General features: G+C 35.8%; 2 protein-coding genes across 15 annotated transcripts in view; one reads left to right on the top strand and one right to left on the bottom strand.

The window, feature by feature from the left end:
• Positions 1 to 192: 192 nt before the first annotated feature.
• LOC127968987 (BCL2/adenovirus E1B 19 kDa protein-interacting protein 3-like) lies at positions 193 to 5,334 on the bottom strand. The gene is made up of 6 exons (XM_052570515.1): positions 5,075 to 5,334; positions 3,631 to 3,799; positions 3,474 to 3,540; positions 2,374 to 2,480; positions 2,103 to 2,252; positions 193 to 1,150 (listed from the first exon to the last, which is right to left on the bottom strand). The coding sequence occupies exons 1-6, from the start codon at positions 5,115 to 5,117 to the stop codon at positions 1,108 to 1,110; spliced, it is 579 nt and encodes a 192-aa protein (XP_052426475.1). The 5' UTR covers positions 5,118 to 5,334; the 3' UTR covers positions 193 to 1,107.
• jakmip3 (Janus kinase and microtubule interacting protein 3) overlaps positions 5,319 to 21,876 on the top strand; it is a 36,514-nt gene continuing 19,956 nt past the window's right edge. For 13 of the 14 annotated variants that reach the window (XM_052570500.1, XM_052570501.1, XM_052570498.1 and 10 more), the window contains exons 1-6: positions 5,319 to 5,465; positions 5,728 to 5,817; positions 5,963 to 6,790; positions 10,486 to 10,724; positions 19,264 to 19,506; positions 20,231 to 20,473. In XM_052570500.1, the coding sequence (XP_052426460.1) occupies positions 10,590 to 10,724; positions 19,264 to 19,506; positions 20,231 to 20,473 (621 nt within the window). In that variant the 5' untranslated portion in view covers positions 5,319 to 5,465; positions 5,728 to 5,817; positions 5,963 to 6,790; positions 10,486 to 10,589. The remainder of the gene's footprint in view (positions 5,466 to 5,727; positions 5,818 to 5,962; positions 6,791 to 10,485; positions 10,725 to 19,263; positions 19,507 to 20,230; positions 20,474 to 21,876) is intronic. The other variant, XM_052570496.1, reaches the window with a different exon arrangement.

The following is a 21,876-nucleotide window of genomic DNA, read 5'->3' on the forward strand; positions in this document are numbered from 1 at the left end:
TATTTTGAAATATTATTCCAATATAAAAAAAATTAGTGCTGTGAAACAATTAATCGCACCCAAAACAAGTTTTTGTTTACATAATGTGGGTGCTTTGTATATTATGTATAGATATACCCACATACAGTATATATTTTGAAAATATGTACACATAAGTATCCTGTAACATGAAGACAGAATCCAGGAGAGATGTTACAGTTGGCAGACATTTATTTATTGATACAAAACCACTGTGAAATTTACACACACACTGAATACATTTCTTAAAGACTACAAAACATGCACAGATTTACACAATTTCCCTTGAACTCCTTGCCTGATTCATTAACAGTTTTATTTAAGGCAATCTCTGGGCTGAAACCCGGACCCTTCAGAAAGACAAAGAACATCTGTGATCTCAGTTCAGGTGAGGAACTTGATTCAACAATTTCTCAGCTTATATTGGACATTAGAGATTTCAATAACATTCAGAAAAGTGTTGATATGGTACTCCACGTTTTGGCTGTAAAGACCATTGCTTAAATTGTATAATACTGTGAACAGCTTGATTCCCAAAGCAAAAGTCTGTTTTTGGTGTCTGAAACGTCATAAATGCAGAAACTACCTCAAGATACATAGAAATGGTGACAAGGTAAAACAAGTCCTATATTGTTATATCATCAAATGTTGAGATATACCGTAAGATATACATACAATCCCTGTTTTGATATGGTTAAATCTCTTCCCAGTTCACAGTCTGCAGTTACACTGGAGATCCCGCATTTTAATTTCCCCTCTCTCATCCCTTATTTCATGATCCTCTCATTATATTCTCAGTAGTCTTGGTATGAGTAAATACAAAATGAAGAGGATGCATGACATCTTAGTCTATCTGACGTGCCCATATAATTCTAGCATAGCCTTCCCCGTGCCGATAGCCCTGGAATGGACAGGCATTATGGGAAAGGCCAGTGGAATACACAAGGGGGAAGCGAGGCAGTGAAATGAAACGTCAAACGTGACCTCGTCCTATCTGCGTCTACACAAGCGCTGATTCACGACAAAGCAGCTGAAAATGGTGGATGTGCATATATGAGATTTGTCTTGTTTCTTGTCTCTCCTGCTCCCTCAGAAGGTGCCAGAAGTAGTAATGCGCCTTCCGATGTACACCCTGAAAAGACAAAATTATTATTAATCAGATGTGGCCTTGGTGGTCATTTTAGGATCGGTCCTATGACATGCATTAGATGCGCTTTCAGCTTTCTCCTCCAGGTTTCTCCATTCTCGGCAGCTTTGAAAGCAGTTGTAAATCAGTGGACTTGTTTTTGGATCAGCAGAGCTGAGAGAGCCATCAGCAGAAAACTGCTAAGTCATGCTAACCCCTGTGGAGCGCTAGCATGCAGAACGATCAAAAATAACCCTGGATTTGTCACTGTAAAAAGATCCATATCTAGGATTTTGAAATCAATGTTGACAAATCTAATGTTTAAGATCAAACAATTACACTTGACAATTGAATTTCTGAAAAAAATTGAAGAAGTGAGCATTTTAGCTTATTGCTTTGTGGTTGCTAGGGTGTGCCTTTGATGTTTTGGGTGATTGTTTATTGGCCCAAGTTGATAGAAACCACCCACAGCTCCTTAAAATATTATATTCCCTGGATATGGCTCTAAGTCATGGATTTTTTTATTTAATTTTATTTATTTTTTGTTTGACAGGCACAATTAATATGACCTGACCATGTAGTTATTTTAGACATCTATAAAGTATATTTAATAGTATATTAATATATATATATATATATATATATATATATATATATATATATATAAATCATTTTATTTTACTTGTGTACAATTTTTGTCATTTTTGTACTTTAACTATCAGTTAGCTGCCAAAACAATCAGGGTTATTATTGTTAACCTTAACTAAAACCATAAATATTGCCATTAATTGAAATCAAATTAAAAGTATTTCAGCTAGTTGCCATATCTATTTTCATTCAAGGTCAAAATAAAAAAAACTGAAATAAAATAAAAAATGTAAACTTAATTCATGTGTCTAAATTTTCTATTACACAAGTTACTGGTTTGTTTGTATGTTTGTTTGTTTAATTGACTCACCCAAGACCCACAGCAAGGATGTGCGAAAGAACAAGAGAGGGCAGGAAAACCTTGAGGAATTCTGCGGAGAAGATTCCTCCCTTCTTCATCACACTGGTGTTCCTCATGCTGAGGGTGCTGGAACGCTTCGGGTGTCTCAGCACAAACTCCCTACAAACACATCATTTACTCTCATCTGCTTGATCGTACTCATTATTAATATAAGATGCTTTTCATGCCAAACTGGTTTATTAAGAATATTAAACCATATGTTTTCTCGAGGTTTAGGTACTTGGGCGGCAGGTTTTCCGGTCGACTCGACCAGTCCCAGATCCAGTCTGCATTTTTCTTCATCAGGATCTCCACCTCTTTTCTCCTCTCCAAATAGTCTTCCTCTGACTTAAACCAAACCACAACTAAATTAGACAAACTAACAGAAGACTTTCCTGTTTCTTGTTATTTTATTTGCCAGCCAGATAATTAAACTGATCTTAAGTGATTTTGACTAATAAATAACCATGACTTAGAAAAAAAAAAAAAAAAAAAAAAATTATATATATATAATACATACATACATGCATAAATAAATACATTTTGATTGTTTTTAAATACCATGTACTTCTGTTAAAACATAAACTGTTGAGAGCAGTGCACTTAGTGTGTTCATGCTTTATTGCACCTTTGCTGCTATTTAAGTGGGATAAGGTAATGATTAAGGTTAGGGACAGGTTTTGTGGTATGGTAGGTTTAAAGATGGGTCAAGAGTGTAATCATATTAATTAAATAATTAAATGCAGTGTTTTTTTGTAAGATAAAGAAAATGTAAAAACATGTATGAATGTACAGTAAGTGCACTGTATCAAATTAATCATTTAATACTAGTAGGTTTAAAAACTCTTAATAATAAATAAATAAAAGTGTGTCCAAAATTTTAGAACCATAAAAAAAATACATCTTTCTAATTGATTATTTCATGACTGTTTTAACTTTTATTTTAGGCCAGGAAACCACTATTTTAAATTTCCTTTAGTCTATTCTTCATCATGGAAACATTGAATCATCTAAATATCAGTACGAAGTAGTTAAAGGCACTTAAATTCTAAGTGGATTCGAAATGTTTTAAAGCCATAAAAATGCATATTTTATATTTAATATTATTATTATTATTTTATTATTAAATATAAATTGTACCTATCAATATTGATTTAACATGATTTTCTTTTTCAGAACTGAAAAAAACTAAACAAAACAAAAATGCTATTTTATGTTCCCTGGTGATTCTACATTTATTAACCATAGGGATCTTGAATCATACTTTATAAAGAATTCATCTACTTACAGGAAAGCAGTAGTACAAGTCATGACGAGGTTAAATATACTGCTAATATCTACCTGTGAACTGTTCTTTCCTCCAGAGCTGTGGACCTCGGAGCCTCTGCGCAAGTGCGATCTTGGAGGACTGGTGAGAAAATGATTTTAAGATTTATTATAACATGCTCATCCTAGCAAACTAACATTGTGCACTAAATGAAAGTCTGCTTGTACTGACCTGTCACATGGCAGGCTTCCTCTGGAGCTGCTCCTGCCCGACTCGTGCTGAGCATCCATCAGCATCTTCTCCAGGTCTCCGCTTGGGGCGGTGCTGGCAGACTGTTCCTCAGAAGCTCCTTTAGGAGTGCTGCCACCTCCATTATTAAAATGCAGCTCCACCCAGGAACCTGCAGCAAAACCAAATAACACCTAGGTTTTAAGTGCTGCATTAAGATTTAATTGCTGTAGTTTTAAGCCTATTTTTGGAAGTTCTTTATAATATAAATGTTAAAAATTTTATATATATTTTTTAAAGCCTGGGTCATAATTCTGACAATGTCATGGCAGCTGCATTATTTGTATTTATATATTTAATTATACATAACACTGCCTGCAAATGTTCCTGTTTAGTACACTTAATCTTCTGCACTCCTCACCCATTGTTGGCTTTCTTAAGAGGCAATGTATTGCAAGCATCGCAATCCATAACTTATGAATATTTTATCTACACGACATTGAAAACTGGGCTGGGCATGAATCAGTGATCATGACACAGCGACCAGAATATCCAGAAAAAAAAGAGAACATGCCAGCACTTGAGAGTCAAGCCAGCAGTCAGAGGAAAATAAACACAGCTCTGGCTAAAAATAGCTCATGATGTCAAATCATGTTTTCATTCAACATCCAATGAAATTAGGCTGTGTAAACCCCACCTCTCTGAAGTAGTGATGGAGACTCCTTTCTGTGAATCGGTTCTTTAAGACGGTTCGTTTTAAAGAACCGGTTACACTGGTTTAGTGATTCTTTGCGCTATTCCGTGATGACATATTTATACATTTTTAAGGTATTTTTTAATTTATATTTTTTGTGTACGTTATACTAATAAGTTTATTTCGATTAAAAAAAAAAAAAAACTGAACTATTTCGTGTTTGGCAAAACACTGTCCAATCAAGTCAAATCATTATGTCATCCGGAAAATATCAGATTCGGTTGTTAATTCTTATCAGGATATGATATATATCTAAAATAATATTAATAATAATAAAACATAAATAAAAGACGCCGTGTTCTCTGTTCAGTGCGTCCGCAAGTTGCCGAATCGAGAACGGTTCAGTTCGATTCCTGAATGAATCATTCAAGAGATCCGGCTCGGAGGAATGATTCATTCACAAATCGCACGTCGTGTAGCTTCCATGTTTATTATTGCAAACCACATGCGTCAATACCATAGACTGTATAAAAACAGGTCAATACTCTGTTTTTTGCACACACCTGCTTCTTCTTACCACATAATATGACGTTAGATATTAACAAGCCACATTACATTTTTATGTGAAACAGGAATTTGATGCATGGCATGAACGATCATCGTCTAATCACGGACATATATATTGCTATTATAGATGTGGTTTTGAGTAGAATCATGCATAAAATAACATTAACCTGAGCTGTTTTGACATACCCTGAAGGTTTTCCTCAGACACACTTTGTTTTTCAATCGACATTTAGCTCCCTTGACAGACAAAACAGTCCGCGGAGGATGATTCAGTCCGTCTAAATCCGTATCAGGAGTCGAGAAGATACAGAAACGCGCTTGTTTGTCGATGAGAACGGCTCTGATTTATATATTCTGCACGTCTAGTACCGTAAACAGCATGTGGTTTCATGTGACAGAAGTGGATCGAGATCTTTATTTCATGAATCCACACAGCTGGTGGTGACGCAACATGCGGCTGTGCTGTGGATGGAATTACAGGGCAAACAGAGACAACATTGGCACACTGGCACGAGGGATGCCAGATTGCGTGAATCCCCCTCTGAGTTGTTGCCAGGTTGTACAAGACCTACTCAAGGTCAGTGGCACAAACAAAGATTCAAAGCAGGTTTATTGTAGAGTTTATTTAATTAGGCTTTCTGTTTTTATCGGACATCTTTTATTTATGTTATTTTTATTGTACATTCTTCGTTTTAATTTGTTTTATTTTCAGCTTGAAACTTGTGTATATATATATATATATATATATATATATATAATTATTGTTTTACTTTTTTATGTCAGTTAAAAGTGTGAAATGGACAGGAAAGTTCAGTACGCTAACATAAATCTCTTTCAAGGTTTTATAGTCCTCCCTGGATGATTTATTGCACTCCTTGCTCAACCAGTGACATGAAGCTGTTGGAATTACTATTTTGTCATAACTGCAGGTGGGAGTAATGTTTTGAAAAAATATTTCAAAACTGTATTTTTTATTAAATGTAATTTTATTATCAGTTCTGTTTAGTGCCACTAGTGGCCTAGAAATGAAGCACTTTAACAGCAGTCATTTCATGTTTCGTTCTCCCGTCTTAGCTCTCCATTGCCATCTCCAGGGCTGGAGGATGAATCACAGCACTATATTAGAACGATGATGTTTTTCTGCAGTATTATTCAAGCCATGCACAACGATGCAGTTTCAATCAGCAACCATATGGAAGGAGCAGCATGCTGTGTGAATCCTGAATCACTTCCAAATAAACAAGAGCTATGCAACGAGTGGAGTAACACAGCCCACATGTATGTAGTTGGTTGTTATTTAATGCATAGGCTGGATGATGACGTGATGCTGTGGGACTGTGATGCAGTTGCAGTGCATTGACCAGCGGGCGGCTACAGTAGCTGTCTCTCTCTTTCAAGGCAACCTTGGATAGAAGCCAGCCTCAGCCAGCCTCAACGCATCCCACAGAACTGCCAGATCCAAGTGTGTATGCATGTGCACAAGCCTGCGCATATGTGTGTGCGTGCCATCCTCCCCTCCTCCTTCCTGCCGGCATCATCCCTCGCTCTCCATCAGGGATGGTGAGGGAGTGTTTATGGTAAGTGCGAGGAATCAAACATCTCTTGCTTCAAAATCTCTCCTCTAACATGCAGTAACTCCCTCCCGTTCCTCCTTTTTAAATTTTTTTCCTTCCTGGTGATCTGCCGTCTGTATTGCTGAGGAGCCAGCCGTCTGTGCAGACCACAAGCAGCTCGGTTCTAAAGGGATTCAAGCATCTGCATGGAATTCAAGGCATGACAACATGCATCCCTTGTCGTTTCAGAGCATGTGCTGTGAATCACACAGAATGATGGAGGACCAACAGCTCCCTGGATAAACCCTGCAGACTAAAACAACAATACAACTCAAACCATGCACTTAAGGTGAGTCTCAATCTTTATGCATTGAATTCCTTTCTAGCAGTGTGGCATCAAGTATACCATTAACATATAACGATCCCGTTATCAGCCTGCTGGGATATTTGTCAGAGCTGTCAATGCGAGCCGGTGCAAAAGGGGAGATACTGATCAAATGATGATTGTAGCTGGTACAGGATCCCTTGCGCAGGTTGGAATAATATCCACAGACTGGCGTCTGCACACTGAGCGTTTGTTGAAATGTCCTCAGAGGGCCATCTGCGATGCAAAGAGACTTGTTCTGCTTGACGTTTATGTTCTTCAAAATCCTGGCAGAGAAACACAGCACAGGTTGCATAGGTTGTATTTATGATGCAAGCGAAGGATGACGAAATGTGCATCTGTTTTGAGCATGTGATCAGCAGCCTAAAGGGGTGAACTCGTTGACTTCAGATGGGTGGGTTTAGAGAGAGTTTTAAAGAATGTTTTGAATGTAAACAACAAAATAAGAATGCACATGGACAGATTTATGTTTTAAGCATTGTTTGTAATGCAAATAATTGAAAGAAGGCATGGATACGAACTAGATGTTGCTTTTAAAACGAGTTTGTATACAAACAGGTCAAACTAAACTAAACAGTTTTACATCTCAATATATACATTTTTAATGAATGAAACGAATAGCATTTTATGTTTTATTTTATTTCAGATCATGTTCATTTTATTTCAAGTAACAATAAATGTTTAGCCAACTAACCCTTTTAAGTTTTAAGAGCAGCTACACATTTTTAGCATTCATTTTAGAGCATATTGCATATTGAGTTACTGAAATTCACTGATTAGATGCTTCAAGTAATCTCACATCCAAAATTTTAAAGAAACAGTTCACTTAAAAAATGAAAGATCTGTCAAGATCCCCATGCATCCCAGTGTTGAATTATCATCGGACCATAGCAGATCTGTATCCAGGAAACAGCTTGTGATATTATTCAGCTTTGATAAGGCGATAAGAATTTAGTAAGGGATCCGGCTGAGGCGGACAGTATTTGAGCTTTCCTCAGAGCTGTCATTATAGCTGTTTTATGTGTGAAAAGTGCCGTTATCTTACCTAATGATCCACATAATGTGTTCAGTTCAGCTGAGAAAAGCTGAATGGTATCTTTCATCACGTCTACAGTGAGATTATGCTAAAGAATAAAGTTAGAGATCCCTACTTCAGTACACGCTCATACTTAGTACTACACATAAATTATGTAATTGTTCAATTAAAAGGCTATAGGTACATTTTGGAACTGGTTATTGGATTTTCATTTACATTTTAAAATTGTTATCAGTCTGGCCATTATGTCGATTTTAACTAGTTCTAATGCTTAATTTAAACACAGTTTGATACTTGTTTAGGATGTTTGTCTATTAAACTGTATTATTTTTAGTATTTTAGCATTTAGTAAGCTATAGTCCTTCTGATTATTTTCAGTTTTTAAAATAGAACAACTGTCAAATGTCAGAAGTGATTCAGACATACAGTAGCTGTGCTGCTATGTCTTGAATGGAGTCACAAAGTACAGACGTTTCCAAGGATTTGATGGAGACACGTGAAAAAGTGCATCTCTGATGTGATTACATGCTCAATAAAAATGTGGTAAACTGAATGCTTTCAAAGCAAATGAATTACTTAAGAATGCTAATTGCGTTATATAAATGCAATTTATATCATAAATGTAAATATAAAAGTGTTTTAAACTTACAGATGTTTTAGAGATCTTTTCGGCCCTATTTTGTCCTTTTCTGGTGATCTGTAATTTACAAGTCAGTTGGCATGTTGCTAGATTCCTCTCATCTCTAGTCTGCTGAGAAGATCAGTCAAACATAAAGCTGAAAAGATGTTTTTGTGGGGATTGGATGCGGATTTAGGATTTGTAATAGCGGTGAGCTGAGAAAAGCTTCCAGTTTCTCTTTCCAGAATCTACACTGCTAAAACAGCGACCGGGTCTTTTTAATATAAAGCACTTTTGGTGCTCAAAGTTTGCTAATTGCTCTACAACAAATTTGTCTCAGATGTTTCTCCATGGAGGAAAAAAACAAACAAGAAATACCTCAACTGTTGACATACTGCTTAGATCGGTTGATTAGAATACATTTGGATTTCAAACTTTTGTATCTTGGCAAATTTACCACAATGAGATCTCTTCTGAAACGATAGAGAAGGTGTGAGGTAAGGTGTTTCTCACGAAAAAAAAAGAGAAGAAGCAGACTTTGGCTCCATTTGCTCTTCGCTTAATTTAATTTCTGCCAGTTGAGATGTGATTTGAGATCATTTATTGATTAAACTGGAGTCCAAAAGAAGTAGGACGCCAGCTACTCCCACAGTCTTTGTGCTAATAAAGTTTTAAACACTTGAAAAAGAGCAATCAGTGTCAATTAGTACATAATCTGATGTTTATACAAGAGATAAAAATCACTATTATTATGAGAGGACTTTTATCATTAATGAATCAATGGTAATTTAAACTGAAGAAATTAACAAATCAGTGCTGGCCAATTAGCATTTGTGTGACATCAGTGATTCTTCCCAGTGCTTATAGAAATGTATCTCTTCTAGTTCAGATCAACCTCACGTTTGTGAAGATGCTTTTGACAGGTCAGGATGTGAAAGAGAAAGGTGCTGCCTGTTATAAACTCAGTTACACTTCAGTTTGACTTGACAAGCAATGTAACGGAGTTAAGAATATTTTATGAACTCCACAGAAGTGTTGCCAGATCTTACTAAACCTCCGATAAGGGGGAACGTCTCTAAAGTATTAAATTAGATATTGATGGAAATAACCATAACACTGCCACTCTCTAAAGAGCAATGGCTACAGAAAATTATTCACACAATATTTTTTTCAGATAATATGTACTTATGTTTATATTTACATATTTAAGTGGAAATTTTTTTAATGTTTTTCAAATTTTATCTGTCAGAGAACAGACTCTCATTTGGTATTCAGCTCATGTGTCTCTGTTTTGTAAGATGTGGGTCTGTGACTTAATAAATGGCACTAATACAATTTTCTCTGTTGTAAAGTCAACATGCAACTCAGTTTGCAGCCCATTTTACTTTAGTTATCCTTATGCTTTTAACCGTCTAAAACAAACACCAAAATGAAGCCATGACATCAGCTGAAGGTTTATTGCAAGGGCAGAGCAAATAAATGTTTTATTCCTCTATTCCAAATAAGAAAAAAATGCATAGATGAATTGTTCCAGGATTGTGCATCTAAAGTAAAAATGGGTCGTATTTGATTTAATGTTGACTTTAAGATATATACAATGGAGAGATACTTTTAATTAGAATTTGTAGCTGTTGACTCAAAATTTTCAGTTTTCTTGAATTTGGATTTAAAGTTATTGTAAAAGATGTCTTGTGCTGATTTTAAACTTGAAGACTTGATATCAAATATTCTGTGGCTTTTAGTCAATTTCTGTTCGCTTTAAGGTCATCTAGTGTGGTACTTAAAGATGACAAAAAAATACATTTAACAGAATGGAAAATTAAGTGCTTTATTCTAGGAAAAAAGGAACAAAATACAATTTATGACCCATTCATCATTCCTGATTTAACTGGAAATTTGTCAACAGAAAATAAATTGCATTAATTGATGGGCTTTTTTATTTGTATTTCAAGCTGATTTTCTTCTAGTAAACCTTTTAAATTCTTGTTTCTTTGTGAACTGCAGGTGGGTGGAAAGATGTAGCTGAGGATCAAACGGAAACCAATCTTGACCGTTCACAAACTCCGGTCATCCCTGAAAGGGGCGGGGCCTGTGGAGTACCGCCCAACATGTCCAAGAAACCCCCCAGTGGGCGGAGCAAAGGGGACCGGCATGATGCCATGGCAGCATTGCAGGCAGCCAATGAGGAGCTGAGGGCCAAACTCACCGAAATCCAAATTGAACTGCAGCAGGAGAAAACCAAGGTTTGAATCTAGAGCTCTTTACGATTCACACGACTCCATTTCAGATGTATTATTATTTTTCTGTGTTATGTAGTTTGACTACATTCAGGCTGGAAATGGCTTGTCAGCGGCAGCGCTTTTTTTTTTTTTTTTATGTTGACCTCATTTCCTTCTGTTTATTTGAAAGATGTATTTTCTCTAGAGTTCAGTCTCTTTGTTGTCACATCATCTTTTTATGTCACAATGATTGCCTTTTAATTCTTGTTCTCTGTGGATGAAAGGATCGGAGCCAATGTTTCACAGTCCCTAGGACAAAATATTTGATATTTTCTTATTTGTAGTACTGGCTGTATAAATCTGTAATTGGCATATATTACCTTTCAAAAGTTTGGGGATACTAAGAAATTTGGACATGTTAGAAAAATGTTGTGTTTAGCAAATATACATGAAATTTGATCAAATGTCACAGTAAAGACTTTATATGTGTTGTTATAATAAGTGTTTCATGGTTTTCACAAGAAAATATTAAGCAGCACAACTGTTTTGACTCTGTTATATTTGACACAGGGTCGTGTGACCCTGAAGACTGGAGGAATGATGCTGAAAATTCAACTGTAATATTTTTACGGTTTTTACTTTATTTGTGATCAAATTAATAAAGCCTTGGTATGAATTAGAGACTTATGTCAAAAACATAAAAAAATCTTTTGGACCCCAGACTTCGAAACGGTAGTCAGTTATAATGAAACATTGATTTGGTTTAAAACCAGCCTAGAACAAATGTTCACCCAAAAATGAAAACACTTTAATTATTTATTATATAATTTATTAATTATTGATTCTCTTTACTCACCATCTTTTTGTGATTTATTTATTTATTGAAGTGTAAATAACTTTTATTTTTTAATTATTTCTTTTGACAAGCAGAGCACCCATGCAAGAAGCACTCGAGCAATTCAGTCCCTCAAATGTAGTTAAACCGACGTCATGATCCTCTTATGTTTTATGGATTGGGTTTATTTTGTTTAAGTGGCTGCGTGTGTGCTGTTAACTGCTTTATGGCTTCATTAGCACTGGGAAACAGTGTTAAATGAGGGTGAAATAAACTATAGGCATTCTGTCAAAGCAGGTTCACTGTCAGGCTAGCTTGGAAATGATTTCGCTTAGTCCATTACATCTCATAGATCACCATCCACGGCCTGATGATTGACAGATGGGTGTTAACCTCTGTGAACACTTCATTGGATTCCATTGAAGATTAGCACAAAGTATTAATGTCTTAGTTATTCTGCTGTGACACTGAACTGAAAAACTAGTGTACTAGATGATCTAAACCTGCTCATAAATTGATCAAAAAAGACTATATAATAATTCAGAATGCTATTATAAGTAGTTTGTAAATCCATTTAAAGTCCAAAGAGGTTCAAAGTCTGGGAAAGTTCAGTCGTAGGCTTTTGAAACTGATTCATAAATGTTGGTTTGCTGTCGTTGGTAGCGTAAGGGCTGCTTGTGTTTCATAATCGAGGTTTGCTGATTCTTATGCATGATGATCGCAAATGGTGCATGTAAAATAATAAAGGATATACCGTATGTAAAGATTTATGTCACATGATTAGGCCAGTCTATGTAAAACTCAAAAGTAAAGAGAGATTGTATAGTTGTTGTTTCTTATCATTTAATGACATGATGATATAATACAAAGTATAATTTAATTTATTTATTGACTTATATATATTGAGTATATGATTGATTTCAATAATTTTTGTATAACCATAGACCACATATAAGCTCTTTTTCAGCTTTTATGTATATTTCATTTACAGTATATTGGCTTTGAATGTGTAATTAAATCAAAGCAATACATTTTATAGTTTTAGGTTGTTTTTGTTCATTTTTGTTTTTACACTTAACTTGCTGTGAATAATTCTGAATGCCGGTTTTTACTAAATATGTTTTTGCTAATTTTTTTCTTTTGAAAATGTATTCATCAAACAATCTTGGAAAATGCTGCTTAACTGCAAAACTATTAAGCTGCGTATCCTACGTATGTGTTTCTGTGTCCGCTCATTAAGTTGCAGTATGTGTGTGTACATACTGCGGTGGCTCTCAAGATCAATACACACGTCAGGATGAAAATAAATGAGAGCGAGGTGCTGCCAGAAAGGGCACCAGAACGTACTGATGGCCACCAACCAGCATTAATGCTCAGAAAGGATTCTGTACTGTACATTTAAATATCACACAGGTTATTAATGTACCAACCCTTCTTCTTGAGCCTTTCATCATCTGAAACGTTTAAAGCAGTCACAAGGGACATCATTATTACTCTAATTAATCATCATAATGTCAGCCACATTCATATTAATGCTACCATTAAGAAAATGTCGGACTGATTTTAATAAGTGCTATCAGACAATGTATAGCGAATAGAATAATGAGGTTCAATTATCTCACAGTGGTCACCATGTGTGTGTGTGTGTATGTGTGTGTGTGTATTCCGTGCACATATCTACAGAGATCCTGCTATTGTCCTTGGTTATATTCAGGACTTTTTTTTTTTGTTTGTTTGTCTGATTCTGCTTGCTGATGCAGTATTATCTTTGATTTTAAAAGCAAAGTGTAAATGATCTGGAATAATGTGTTTTCTCCCTGTGCACATTCTTCAGCTGTGGGAGAGCTTTATTTTAATATTCTGTTTCTGACCCTTGTACTGCAGAAGTGGGAAAACACTCTAACAGGCCAATTACTGCCGGTGCCGAAAGTCAAACACACTGCTGTACCTTGTTTTCTGTAAAATTGCTTTTCTGATTGCAGGAACATGAAATGCAGTGTTCAGGAGCAATTCAAGCCATAGGTATTGGAGAGAAGGAGAGGGAAATTATTCATAATTTGTGATAAAGAGTGTTTTGTGTTTCATTGTGGAGATCTGCAGGGAAATCAATTCAGAGACGAGCTAGTTTTTGTTAAATAGCCAAAAGCAAATCTTGAATTCTGGCCTGCATGTGAATGAGTGAAGTCTCTGAGACTTACAGAGAGCCTGGAGAGAACAACACATGCTTATGACTGTAAAGTTCAGCCATAAATAAAAAGGGTCATTATTTACTTAACCTTGTCTTGTACTGAATACTTTCTTGTTTCCTCAGAACACACAATTTGAGATTGTTTTAGGTTTTTCTTTTAGAATGAAAAGGAAAGTTCAAAGTGTGATTTGTGAACAAATCATATATTGAGTAAGATCTGTTCAGTGAATCTGTTAACCTGATTCACAAAACCTCATATGAATGATTCATTCATGAATCAGATTGATCCGCTTGTCAAGTTCAACTCAAAGTGAATTATCAACTCAATGGAGGGAAGATTGTCAGTAACTAATGTGTTCAATTATGAGCTTTTTCTCACTGTAAATTTCAAATATTGGAATAAAGCTTCATTGTTATTGGATAGAAAGACTAGCCAGTACATTCTTCAAAATTTCTCCTTTTGTGAGTCATGAGTTTATAATGGCATGCAGATGAGTAAAACTAATGACTGACTTTTCATTTAGAATTATTCCCATGGTTATTATAGTATTATATACAATTATAGTTTTTGTTGATATTTATTTAAAAAATGTTTTTTTTTCTTCCTGTTTAAATTTTTCATAGTAGTTTTAGTGCTGCATTCCATTTCATTAAGTTAACACTTCTAAATTTCTTTGGGATTTTTTTTTTTTTTTTATATATATATATATATATATATATATGTGTGTGTGTGTGTGTGTGTGTGTGTGTGTGTGTTTGCATGCGTGCGTGGTTAAATATTTCTTGTATTTATATTTTATTTCAACCTTATTTCAGTGAAAAAAAAAAAAAAAAAAAAAATATATATATATATATATATATATATATATATATATATATATATGCAATTTAAGCTAAGTGCTCTTATAAACACCACACTTTACCACTGTCGAGCACAAGATGATTTCTTAGACTTGTTATGTGATTCAGAGATTAACTGCAAGCGTATACGCTAGTTCTCAGGCCGTCAACATGCACACACATGAAAATAAAGATGTGTTTTTGGTGAGCGCAGTGACAGCGCAGCGCTGTGTAAGAACTCCCAGCTCCTCATAGATGTATGCCGTCAGACTGCTGCTTGCAGAGTACGTCAATGCAGCTATTGTGATGGGCTTCCTTAGACTGACAGTAAGAGGGGATTTAGGAGCTGTCTCTACTGTTGTCAGGTCTGAATGAACAATACTCTTCATGTATGATGGAAGAGACTGTGCTGGTGTCTCACACGGCATGTCTCTGTCTGTAAATACTCACTACTGCCTGGAGTCGAGCAGAAAGCAGAGGATTGGTGGGGATTTGAGGCATGGACTGCTGTTGAGAATAGACCTTAAGCATTTCTATTTTTCTTGTGAAATGCACCATATCTGCTGAATGAAATACAGTACTTGTTTCTTGCTAATTTTGGGATGCTGTTCCAAAAATTTCAGTTTTGCTGTAGCATGTCATACTTTTTCAGAAAATATGATGTGCATTGCATTACTGCTTTCGACAACCTTTTGAATTTAATATTTGAAAATATTTTTTTAATCCTTTGCAGAATGTCGATTTCATTAAAATGAAAAAAAACGTTTGACATTTGACTGCTTTTGTAATTTTTGTAATTATAAATGGTTACAATGTACATGGGAGAGAGTTTTGTGTTATTGAGTACTATGTGTTTTGAGAAAATTGCTCTTATTTTTCTTTTTTCTTTTTTAAACACTTTTTCCATTATTATTTTTTTCCCTCCCCTAGTTTCAGTCCTATTTTCTGACCCCTGTTTCAGTCTCCCTCGGAGCAAAATGTCAAGATGATGTCTGTCAGAAAAGCAAGACTGAGATTCAGATGTTTTTGATGTTTTTCTCTGCCATTGTGTTTTGTTTCCTTCGAACATCAAAGATTGGCATCTGTGGATCCTTTACATGTTTTGTTTAGCCCTTTATCTTGCAGTGATAGAGAGGCTACATTACAAATAATGTGCCACAGTCTGTTCTGATAAACTGCTCCCTTTTGGTAATGCATTATTTTACATTAAATAAAGATCTTTTCTGGGTTGAATAATAGTTAAGCTCTATTCACAGCATTTGTGGTATAACGCTGATCACACTGAAAATTATTTCGGTGGGTTTAAAAGAAGAAATGTGAAGCTTGACTAATTTGTCTATCTATCTGTCTGTCTGTCTAGTGCAAAGAAAAGTGAGGCTCGTAAAACTATTCTTACACCATCTATATGATTGATCGATCGATCATTCATTCATTGCTCCTTTTATTAGTGTCATTTTTGTTTAAAACTAGTTTTGAGAAATAAAAGTACCTCTCATATTTTCTACTACTAGGTTATTAGGATAGTAATATTTTTTTATTGATTTTAGCCAATATTTTAAACCTATTATTGAAAATTTGTTACCTTGTTGAACCTTTGCTTAACTCGTGAAATAAAATAAAATTAAATGAAATGTTTATAAAAATTATAATAAAAGTAAAAAGGTACTTTTTATTTGTATGGTGTTAATAATTTCTTTACGTAAAAATTAATTAAAATTTTCGAATGCACACTTTGGGCCCTATTTTAACGATCTGAAACGCAAGTGTCAAAGCGCGAAGCGCAAGTAAGTTTGTGGGCGGGTCTCGGCGCTGTTGCTATTTTCCCGGCGGGATAAATGGCTCTTGCGCCCGGCGCAAATCTAAAGTGGGTTGGTCTGAAGCAGCTTCATTATTCATAGGTGTGGTTTGGGCGTAACGTGAAATAAACCAATCAGAGCGTCATCCAACATTCCCTTTAAAAGCAGGTGCGCAAGTTCCATTATGGATTGCTATTATTATGGCGTATTTACCAGGCGCACGCCAGGAGCGGTTCACAGCCGAGGAGACTGATGTTCTTGTAAGAGCAGTGAAAGACAGAGAAGTTGTGTTATATGGGGATGGGAGAATAATTAGCCTGAATAATTTGTATGCTAGATTTAGGCCTATGCCTATTTTGTTCACATCTTCGTGGCACACCACAATGATTTCCGTCATCTCATGTGTTAATATTTTTTTAGTGTAACAATTTATGATTTGCAAAAATAACTGTTGCATCTGTGTAGATTACATGAGCAAAGTGTATGCGCGTTGTGCACGCTATACATTATGGTCAAGCATGCGCCCTTAAAATAGCATAATGAACAACGCGCAACGCGACACTGACTTTAGACTAGGTTTTTTCTGGTCAGTGGCGCAATTGTTTAATGGAACAGCAAAATAGCACCAGGGATTGTTTGCGCCGGAACACGCCTCCTTTTTTGCGCTGAACCGCCCAGGGAGCGCAAGTTCATTCGCTAGTTTAGCGACGTGCGTCTGTGGAGGGAAAAGCGCGCTTTGCGCGGGTGCAAAATAGGAATGACACATGCGTCGGTGTACAAAGTCAATTGCGCTGGGTGCAAGATAGGGCCCTTTAAGTTATAAAATGACTACATTTAAAAAATGCTCAATTTTTTTCTGGAGTTATCAACATTATGCCACAAATGCTGTCAGTAGCGCTCTGAACTGATACTAAACCCTGAACATTAAGGTCACAGCTGGCTGTTCTTCACCAGAGGCTAATGCTAACTCTCTCAGAGGCTAACTCTCTTACGCTGCATTAAAATGCAAACTCCCTGTTGGCACAAAATTACTTCTCTTTGCTGTTTTAATCCTTTGAAAACAGGCCAAGGTGTCCAGTGAGTGTCTGACCCAGTTCTGGTCCAGGGTGGTGTGTGTCAGCCTTCTCATTTCACCTCAGGGTTACTGTCTCCATCTGGCTGCCAGCCGAGCAGAGATAGATTTATAAAAGGCGATGGAGTAGAGACTTTTTCTGCTTTCAACATTAAAGACATTCCTTCAGACTCCATCCTATTTTTTTTTTTTTTTTTTTTTTTTGTGGTTTTTGTGGTTTTTGCTACGGCAAGCATGTCTTTTATTATTGCTGCTTATTGGGTTAGGAAAGTATTTAACATTAAGTATTCAACTTCTTCACAGCTTGTAATACCTACCATGTGGCTTGTGGAGGAAAATTCAATGTGCTCAGATTTACAATTCCTAATAAAATGGGCAAAATAATATCATAGCAAGGCTTGACACTTACTTTTTTTTTTCCCCAAAGGAGCATGTCATGCCAAGTTTAAATATTTAGAAGCATATATAAAAATAATTTTTTCCTGTAAGAGTGGGCATTTGTAAACTGAATGTGTCTGGCTTCCGGTGTGATTCTTCCAGCTATTTAGCTGAACAGAACAGCTCATTTTGCTACTTTATGTTGCAAACTGGTTTTTCTTACCATATTATTTGAATGTATTATCTTAAACATGAACATATTGGTTTGAAGTGCAAACCGTTTGATCGTTTGCTGCACTTTATTCTTCTCCTTATTTCCCTGCAGCAGTTAATAAACCGGAAATCTCACAAATTACCAGAAAATGGTTAACTTCCACGTTGATAATGTTTATTAATTTTAATAAAGGGTTACAAGGAAACATATACAAGAAAAAGGTGTTTAAATTCAACAGTACTAATAATCTAACTGATTATTGAACTAATACTAGTAAAAGCTAGTCTATAACAGTTATATTGGATAATATTCATAGACTCTCTTTTCTTTGATGGGGCAGCCCATAAGCAAGAGTTTACATTGAGTTGAATGCTAGATACAGTAGCTTATTACGTCACAATACTGTTTCAAAATACCAATGATAACCAATATTTATCTTCAATTTACATATCTCACACATTTTGAAAAGCTTGCACTGTCGAGCGCTGCATAGTGCAGTTATTATCAAATTGTGGTGTATCTTGTAATGCGCTTTCTTCTGTAAATATATACTAAACTGCATCGGTTTTGCCTTTGAGGATCATTACTCTTTAAAAAAAAAAAAAGTATGTCAGATCTGTTTTGCAGGTTCTGTATTGCTGACACATTGAGCTCAAGTCTGTGATGTAGATTCAGTTTCATCCTTCAATGTCTCATTGCCTTTAATACACTAACACCTTCTTGGCTATATCTGTTTCATATGTGCAGGGCCTAAAATATTGTTTTGTGTCTGAATTTGAAGATGGCATGTCTTTGTTCTGTTACTAGTGTTGTTGTCTATATTGCTTGCCTGGGAGCATGTGTCAGATTCTGTCAGAACAGAGAGGACGTGTCCTAATGTGATCCCCTCGCAGGGTCATGTCCTGACACAATAACTCTCCTATTTTTAGGACACGCTCAATATATTCTGCACCACACTGAATTATGGAACATTGCCCACAAGCTGTAGTGCAGAATTGCGTTGCATAAACAATGACTCAATATTCATCATACTTTATACCAGATTTAATGAATTGTTTCCAAGTATTTATTATAGTATCCCATTTTTTTTTTTTTTTTTTTTTTTTTTTAATATGCATATAGTGTGTGAGAGCACCATACTTTCAATTAAATGCATTGTTCGATTTCAGTGTTTAAAGTCTGTCTCAAAGTCTCAAAGTGATCCCATTTATTTTAGTGAAGTTCATATCCATTTCCCCAGGTCAGTAAGCTGGAAAGGGAGAAGTCTCAGGAGGTCCGTCACGAGCAGCACAAGTCCACGGTGGTGGTGACTGAGTTAAAAGCCAAGCTACATGAGGAGAAACTTCGGGAGCTCCACAGCGTTCGAGAAACACTCCTGCGTCAGCACGAGTCCGAACTGGTGCGGGTGATTAAGATCAAAGACGGAGAGATCCAGAGGCTCCAGGCGCTCGTCAGTGCTCTCCGAGATGGATCCACCGATAAGGTACCATTGGCATGGAAGTAAAACGAAGTAATTCTATTTTATATGTACAGAGGTTATCATTTATTTACAATTCCTCAAGTGGCTGCAGTGTCCCTTTAATTCAAAATGACCACAATATTACAAAAATAAAGACATAATTCTGAAAATAAAATAAATTAATAAAAAAATGTATGTTAAATAATAATAATAATAATAATAATAATAAAGCATTCATTATCAATATAATATTTATAATTATTGTTATAGTTATTATATTTATACAATTATAATTTAATAATAATAATTAGAAATGATGTTATGCCATCTGTTTATTTTAATAACATCAGTAAATATTATTACTGATTTTATATATTAGATTTATATTAGATTTTGGAATTACCCAAACTGTGTTTTTACAGATATATTTTTTAAATGTATCTTCGTCGTCGTCGTCATAATCATTGTTAGTATTTGTTATGCGGCTGAATTTTAAAATGGCAATTCTTCTTATAATACTACTACTAATAATAACTAGTGATATCATTCATATTATAAATACTAAAATCTTATGATTGCAATATTATTAGTAACAGAAGTATATTATGTCATGTCAGTGAAGTTGTTGTACTCTCCTTTAGAGACTTACCAAATAAATATATATATATATATATATAAGATAACGGAGTTAAATTATGTAAATGTTGGAAAACTTTAGCGATAGTGAATATACTTCTCATATGTTCAGGTGAAGTCTGCTCTGATGGTGGAGGTGCGAGAGGAGTGCAGGAGGACTTTCGAAGGGGAGCGCATGCGACTGCAGAAGGAGATCTCCGAGCTGAAGCTGGTGAAGAGGCAGATGGAGGAGGCGTTAAACGTAGCCGTTCAATCCGACAAGATCAAAGCCGCCAAGATCCGCAGCGTCTACCATCTCCACCAGGAGGAAATCAACCGCATCAAGAGAGAGTGTGAAAGAGAGATCCGCAGACTGGTGCGTAATGCGCTTTAGCACATGCACTATTAATCAACTAATTCATCTGTCAGTACATTGGTCTAAATACATACCCTTTTATATATTTGCTTGGGTGGCAGCTAATAATTAAAGCTGGTCAGGTTGAGCAGAACACTTACCCCAGGTTTCTTCACAGGGATTGTGTGTACAATTAATGTGCTGATTGAAAATCTTTTGTTAACTGACAGAGCTTCATACGCTTTACATGGCACGACCACATGGGTGGTGCCATGATGGAAACAGGAAACTGGAAACATTTCCTATTGGTCAGTCTCATAATTTGATGAAAGGAATAATTAATTAGCATTTATTTAGCAAAAATTCACATAATGAGTACAACATGCTTCTGTAATAATTCAAATTGCTGTGCAAGTTCCATTCAATTCAAATCAGTTGATTGAAGCCCCGCCCCTAAATCCCGCCCACTCTGGCTTTTTTTTTTTTTTTTTTTACTTATACAAGCTTTATAACTACAAAGTTTAAAGCAATGCTTGATTTTCAGTCCGAAGTGTTTATAAAGTGTTTGGCTATTATACTTGTGTGGGCTGGAAGGAATTATGACACATTTTATCAACATTATTTTCTTTAAATGATTTAAAAACAGCAAGCGCTGCAAATCAGTATCAAGGAAACAATCATTTACCTTTGAACAAAACGTGGGTATTTTTACTGATGTTTGAGTGTAATTCCCTGCCATGCGCTGCCATGCGCTGTTTATACTAAAGCTTCAAAGTTTTATATCCGTTGGTTCACATTTTATATTTAGCCGTACGTGTGTATCTCGAAATGGCTGTGTGTGTCCTTGTGTGCTACACTTTAAAGTGAAGCTGCTTTCTTCCCTTCAGTGCCTTTCTTGTTCTGGGCTTTTTGCCATCAGTTTTTTCCTGGAGTCTGAAAATATCTCTGCAGTCAGTGGCCGCTGGTATCGATCACTCTCGTGTGGCTGAACAATCTACTCTGTATCGCTTCAGGATTTACTAAATGTGAGAAAGATTGTGGAAAACAGAGTTGAGTCAGGACTATGAGTGATATGTGTAGTACAGGTGACCCAAGTGATGGAGAAGATGCAGGATGGAAGTATGGATATTTAGGGCTGTGTATATGGTAGATATATATATAGGTTTACGTTTTTACATGACAGAGAAACAAAACATTGACTATTGCTTGTTTGTATATTTTTTGTTATAAATAATAACTGCTGCGCATCGTCACGAAAGCTTATCTTTTTCACGTGTTTTTAAGCCTTACCGCTTGTCGATTTAAACATTAAAGCATCCAAAAACAAGACACGGAAAAGCTGGTTACTCGCACTCGCGCGCTGTGTTCGGTGCGTACGAGAGAGATCGAGAGCCGCGTATCACGGACAGCGACACTGAACCGAG

Source organism: Carassius gibelio, chromosome B12, assembly GCF_023724105.1.
Source record: "Carassius gibelio isolate Cgi1373 ecotype wild population from Czech Republic chromosome B12, carGib1.2-hapl.c, whole genome shotgun sequence".
NCBI classification, from domain to species: domain Eukaryota; kingdom Metazoa; phylum Chordata; class Actinopteri; order Cypriniformes; family Cyprinidae; genus Carassius; species Carassius gibelio.

Excerpts from the sequence above, each read along its gene's own strand:
- LOC127968987 (XM_052570515.1), bottom strand. The coding sequence starts at position 5,117 with ATGTCGATTGAAAAACAAAGTGTGTCTGAGGAAAACCTTCAGG. Across the intron at positions 3,800-5,074 it reads GTCTGAGGAAAACCTTCAGG|GTTCCTGGGTGGAGCTGCAT; the intron begins GTATGTCAAAAC and ends GTTTTGCTGCAG. Across the intron at positions 2,481-3,473 it reads GAGGAAAGAACAGTTCACAG|TCAGAGGAAGACTATTTGGA; the intron begins GTAGATATTAGC and ends GTTTGGTTTAAG.